Consider the following 6,038-nt stretch of genomic DNA (forward strand, 5'->3'; position numbering starts at 1 on the left):
TTGAGTGATTTTATTTCTGTGCGATACTATTTCTGTCTGTTTTTCGAACTTTTTTTGTATTCCCACTTTTGCGACTGCTCGGTCCCGAATTGGCGGACCATAGTTATTTTTTAGGGAAGAGTCAGTGTTGGGATTTGGGCAATTTCCAAAACAAAATTCCTGCACAGCAAAAACTGCCGGAAAAGAAATTGTTCAAGGGGAGCCATGGGGTTTGACTTTAAAAGAAATTCTTACACAGCCTATTGCCCACCAATGCACAACCTGACTGAATTGCCCAGAAAATTTCCCAGTCGGTCCCAAACCACGATACTAACGTATGGCGCAAAATTTCCCTCATTTCACGTGACCTGGAAAAATCGAGCTAGCTGTCAATTTACTCTCTTCGCTACAATCATTTGTCATATTGTGTAATTTTTGTCCTATCATTTCACTCACTGAGCGAGCTGTCAATGGAAATACGGGTATTCCCTAATTAGGCTTAAATGGAGATTTGACAGAGATAATTGTGTTTCGGGTTCCGTTCATCTGTAACCCGCTTACAACGCGGGCTAATAATCTGATAATTGTCATAGTTCAACATTGGGTGTCTTAACAGAGATTAATGGTGCGTTCGTTTGAGTCGATCTGGATCAGTATCAATGATACAAGCTCACCGAGATCCTGTTGTATCGAAGCCCGGAGCAGGGCGGGGGGGAGGTTCTTCCTTGTATGGGATATATAGGTATGTGCGGCTCCAAAGGGTATGCTTTTTTTAGCCGTTTTTGTCTTAAATAGAGTAGGGAAAATTACAGATTTTAGTCTTAAATAGGGAAAAGGTTTTGGGAAGCGGGCCGCACACCCCCGTCCAATTTTTCTGGAAGTACCCAACCGGGCATCGAAGAATGGGTAGCTGGAGATTTCACACACAAGTGAGTTCGCACCCACATCAACTCGACTAGTGGTCAATTCAAGTGCTTAAAATATTTTCTTTTTGTCTTTCTCTTACCGAGCAAAAAAGACAATCTTGCGCTCGTAATGAAACAAAATCACACAAAACGTGTTTATTTCTCGTTCTTTAATTTAATGAAGGTGAAGGCGAACTCTAAATAGAAAGTATATAATGAGTTCAGGGGTGCGAACTCAATTGGGTGCGAAACAGGTAGCAGAAGAAACCGATGAATCCTCTTTGGGGAAGGATGGCGAGAACTTAATTATCGCCAAACTTGAATATACTAAGTTCATAATTTCCAGTTGGTTTGGATCCCATTGAAATTTTACAAAATCGCATTCATTGACTTTTTATTAAATAAATCACGAAAATTTTGTTTGCATTTTCTTGGCAAACATTTCTGCACAAAAGGAGTGCTTTGTTGACATAGTTCTGTACACTTTTTTGTTATTCTTGCCACGTGTTGGCTCATGAGCAAACTGAAGTCCGTGATTCCTGAACAATGCTGTGGTTGTACAAATAATGTATTTCAGATCCTAAAATAACGTTCCTCTCATTCTTCGACCCATTCCCCTGTCATAAACCACGTTGAACTTGTTGATGAACTAAAGAAAAGAACAAAGCAACATTAAATAAGTCTTCAAATATAATTTAAATCTTTGGTAACACTAGTTTGAAAACATAATCCGAATTTCAAAAAATAATAATAATAATAATAAAAATTGGACTAGTTTCCAACTTTTTGTCATTCATTTGGTTTCATGTTCAGATCCAAAGGTGTTAGTTAGAAAGCTTATCAAAAGCGCGCCATTGCATTTTTTATTTCGTATTTCTGGCATAAAAGTATAATGTACCTCAGATTACAGAATTGCGGCAGTATTGTAAAAAGATTCCTACAACTCACGAGGAGCTATAAATATCGACATGTCTATCCAAAATTGCCTTCATCTTTTTTTTAAGGACCTTGGAGTCCCCAAACCTCCGTCACAGAACCTAGTTTAGATTGAATTCCAAAGAACAGGGATCATATTAGCTAGAGATCGGCATACCTCATTTAAACTGTTGGCGCCCTTTGTTATGGTGGATAGGTAGCACATCAGCATAACATCATTACATTGCTGTCAAAATAATTACAAGATTAAATTTAAATTTATAGCAGAGTATCTGGAGTACACGATGTAATCTTGTTAGCACAAGAACAAAACTTACATTGTAAAAGTCCTCACGGAAAACATCAGTCTTCATAACTGGAAGCCTCTGAATCAGACTCAAGGCATCGCGCATTATCTCGTGGTTGCAAGGGACTTCCCCTAGATAGATCAAGACAAAAAAGAAGTTACTAAATAACATTTCCTCTGTTTCGTTTATCTATGTTTTTCAATTGGTCAAATTGATCAGAACAGAGGAAATGAACCAACTACTGAGTAGAATGACTGTCAGTCTTTGACTCTCGGCATTTGCAAAAATCTGCTTATGCTAATGGAAAGCGCAGAAAACCATTTTATCAAAATGGAATTTCCTTCCAATTGCTCCAGTCCCCCCACCCCTCCCATCCCTCACAATTAGGTTCTCCTGTAAATTCTCCTAGTGGTAAGGAGATTTCAGCCCAAATTCTAACATTTTTGGCTCAATAGAATGTATAACGCTCTTTTTAACAATTTAAAGGCAATCTGTTCAAGTGGAGACTTTCACTTTGAGCAAATCTTGCCAAAAAAAATTAAAAGAATTCTCACCACTTTTCACAGCTTTAGCATACTCCAAAATCATCTTGACCCTGGAATGAAGCATCTTTATTGCATTGTACTGAGCAAGGAGATGTTCTGACACTATAACCCAGAGAGCAAAGAGAAAAAATCAGTCACATTGTAACTTCAGGTTCTGTAATTGAATTTGCAGCGCTACAAGATTTACGTGACATTCTGCTGTACCTAGTGTTGCATTTTTTGTTGCTTACAAAAGACTACACTGTATAAAGAGCCGAAGGCTGCATGTGCACATAATAGAGGTGTCTACTTAGGGAAGATTAAGAAATGTTGCCTTGGTACATTGCTGGGACTACAACAAGTGTCTGCTTATGGGAAATACCTTTTAGCAGAGGTTCAATTTTGGAATAAAAACTTTGATAATTATCGTCAGACAAGAACCTTCTATTGAATATGGTATTCAAAATTGGCAGTTGGATTTTCAGCTCACATTCTTAAGTGCATGGTTAATAGAATTATTATTTCAGTCTGAATTTAACTAGTCATGAACACCTGTTGAGCCATCAATTGTCCCTGTATTTGATAATCTAGCCACATGATCGACTCCAATTCTTTCAGCCTCTTCTGTCGCTAAGGTGTAATGCGTCTCTACAAATAACATCCGTGCCTGCAATTCACAGTAGAATATGTATATTTCATGAGATAGAGATGTCTGCAGTTTTTAAATATTGGATTAAGATGGTTAAAAATACAGGCTTCTGTTCACTTCAGCTGAACTCAGCATTTTTTTTTGGTAGATAATTTAAATATTGGCAAATATCATAGTTTTAGTACATCCTATGATAGCAGTACAATCATGTTAGTACTAGATGTCAGAATTTGGTGAAACAAAGAGAATATTTCCATTCCTGAGTTTAGATTTTCTTTATTTTCATCATCTGTTTGCTTAAAGAGAAGAAAAAATATTAAGAAATAAGTTTTCTTTGCCATGTAATGCCTGTTGGGCTGTAGATGCCAAGAAAAGGATTTTCAAAATTATGATACTTTTTGTGACTTTTTTTAGCCCATTGAGCTGTGTAACTATAAAAATAAAATCTTACCGCTCCATCGACAATGTCAATCACAGACTCATATAAACTGATTGGCAACTGAAATGAGAAATATTAATATATACAATTCTAATAATTATTTCACATGAATTTAAAAGGTCAAGTTCAAAACAGAGAAAAAGAGTGTTTTCAAAGGATTCATGTACCATTCATTGATCATTTTTAGATTATGTATATAAAAAAATTAACCTACATCATTTGTCTTGGCCAGTGGATTGAGTTTCAAAAATAATGGACTTTCATTTATCTCACACATCTGAGGAGACAGAAATCATTCTATAAGACTGTTTTATACACTGAAAAAAGCATCTTAAGTTTCAATATGAAGTATATGGCAAATTACTGCAAAAGACATCAAGTAAAGATATATTTATTTCAAAAAAGCCATGAAATAGCCACTTAACAAAATGGTTTTATATTAAAGTAAGAGCAGTTTTCAGTTGAGTGTCAAAAGACAGTAATCAGGCAATTAATTTAGTTTTGGTAAACTCTGTTTTTACTACGGTTTGAGATTGGCTGAGTAGTATAATTGGTGAGTACTTGGCTTGGTTTTGATTTTACCACATTCAATTGAAAACTGCTCTAAACTATTTACTCACTATACATATTTTGAGTTAAACTAGCTTTCATAGGAGACAGAAGAAAAACCTTGGTCTTCGAGAATATTTTTTAACAGTGGTTTTACTTAGATACATGGTGTTAAGGCTAAAATATGTCAGGCAATCCACCACTCTGGAACACTAATGTTGCGCGTTCTATTCACCTGTTTGTGTACTCTAATATCATTTTCAGTAGGTCCTGATCCAGTCGTGTACCAGCCAAGAAAATCCAAATTTTTGAACACCTGATGAACTAGAAAATGTTGCCACTCATGGTAAGAACACAAAAAATGTTAACAATAGTTCTGTTAACTTTATCTCTGCTAACATGATGGATTGCCAGCAAACAACACCAGCCCCATGAACAATATGCTATACCAAGGCTCGAAATGAAAATCTTGAATCCAAGTTTGCCCTTTGGACAAGCTGCTCTCAAATTTTGCTTTCCCTGGGAGTGTTTTGGATTACTTTCTTTTATTTAGTTGGCAGATGACTTGCTTGAGCCCTTGCCCATCAGGAAAGTGAGAATGAAAAGTTATTTGCCCAGCAGGAAAATTCTACTTGTCACAGATGACCAGACAGCACTTTCTTTGATCCCTGTATACTACCTGAAGTCTGTGTTAGAGCTTAGCAGCCTATCAGGCTTATCTCTAGTTTCTGAAGCATTGAAATGACAAGGAGTATTTGCACTTCCTATTAGATGGGATGCTAGTCCACCATAGGGTTACCCCCCCCCCCCCTAGCATTAAATTTGCTGGTACCCATTTATACACCTAGCTATAGAGAAGCGGTGTAAGCATAAAGTATCTTGTCCAAGAACTAAACACAATGTCCCCAGCTAGGGCTTGAACTCAGACAACTTGATCCAGGGTCTAGCACCCTAACCACTGGGCCTTCCAAGTTCATGTGCTGTGGCAGGTGATTATCCATTTCCCTGCCCACATTACAGAACGTATTAGATGATTAAAAGTTTACTTGAGTGCAACATGTGATAAATTTTATTTTGGTCTTATATTAAAACCTTTCAAACCAAAATCGGCAAACAAGCTGAAATAAAATTCCTAGAAAGTTAAATGGCTCACTGCTGGACCCTAAAAAGTGTTGTCTTGTGCCAGGCACAAAATGCCACTTTTACCACCCTTATAACAACTAAAATGAGACTCTATTCCAATTAATTCTCATTTCATTATTTCTAACTGTTTGCTTTGGTGCTGAATTTTGTTTCAAGATTAAGTCAACCTGCACCTTGTGCCAGACTTATGCCATTGATAGTTCCTTCTTTAGAATAGGATGGTTGATATTCCATCTGGGCCAGGGAGGCAGACAACGGTAGAATGCAAGGCTTTAAAACCTACATGTATATCAACTTACATTGTTCCTCTTTTGTTTTGTAGTAAGCCATGTTAATCACAAGTTGTCCATCATCAAAGAGATCAAACTGAAGCTCAAAGGAATTGAAAATTTCTATTGTGCGGCCATCCTGAGTGCCTAAAAGAGCTCCAATCACTAGGATAAAAATTAATTACATGTAAATTAGAAAGTTGGAATTATACATAAAAACATAATTTTAAGTCAAACTCTGGAAGTAGTAGCCCCAGTTACTGTTTGATTTACCAGTATTTTCTTAATGCTACATGTCATTTCAGAGGGTCATTTGTTTATGGATATTGCTAAATTTGCTACAACCAGAGACGTTTTT

General features: G+C 36.7%; 1 protein-coding gene across 1 annotated transcript in view; it reads right to left on the reverse strand.

Annotated features, from left to right (window-relative positions):
• Nucleotides 1-1,261: 1,261 nt before the first annotated feature.
• The window catches only part of LOC110047014 (COP9 signalosome complex subunit 6-like), a 6,689-nt gene continuing 1,912 nt past the window's right edge, over nucleotides 1,262-6,038 (reverse strand). Inside the window, exons 2-10 of the mRNA XM_020752732.2 lie at nucleotides 5,711-5,845; nucleotides 4,504-4,592; nucleotides 3,934-3,996; nucleotides 3,732-3,779; nucleotides 3,184-3,298; nucleotides 2,662-2,754; nucleotides 2,138-2,238; nucleotides 1,978-2,046; nucleotides 1,262-1,533 (exon numbers count right to left, since the gene is read on the reverse strand). Of these exons, the coding sequence (XP_020608391.1) occupies nucleotides 1,465-1,533; nucleotides 1,978-2,046; nucleotides 2,138-2,238; nucleotides 2,662-2,754; nucleotides 3,184-3,298; nucleotides 3,732-3,779; nucleotides 3,934-3,996; nucleotides 4,504-4,592; nucleotides 5,711-5,845 (782 nt within the window). The 3' untranslated portion in view covers nucleotides 1,262-1,464. The remainder of the gene's footprint in view (nucleotides 1,534-1,977; nucleotides 2,047-2,137; nucleotides 2,239-2,661; nucleotides 2,755-3,183; nucleotides 3,299-3,731; nucleotides 3,780-3,933; nucleotides 3,997-4,503; nucleotides 4,593-5,710; nucleotides 5,846-6,038) is intronic.

Source organism: Orbicella faveolata, unplaced genomic scaffold (genome assembly GCF_042242905.1).
Source record: "Orbicella faveolata isolate gen_17 unplaced genomic scaffold, um_ofav_v1 contig_25, whole genome shotgun sequence".
NCBI lineage: Eukaryota > Metazoa > Cnidaria > Anthozoa > Scleractinia > Merulinidae > Orbicella > Orbicella faveolata.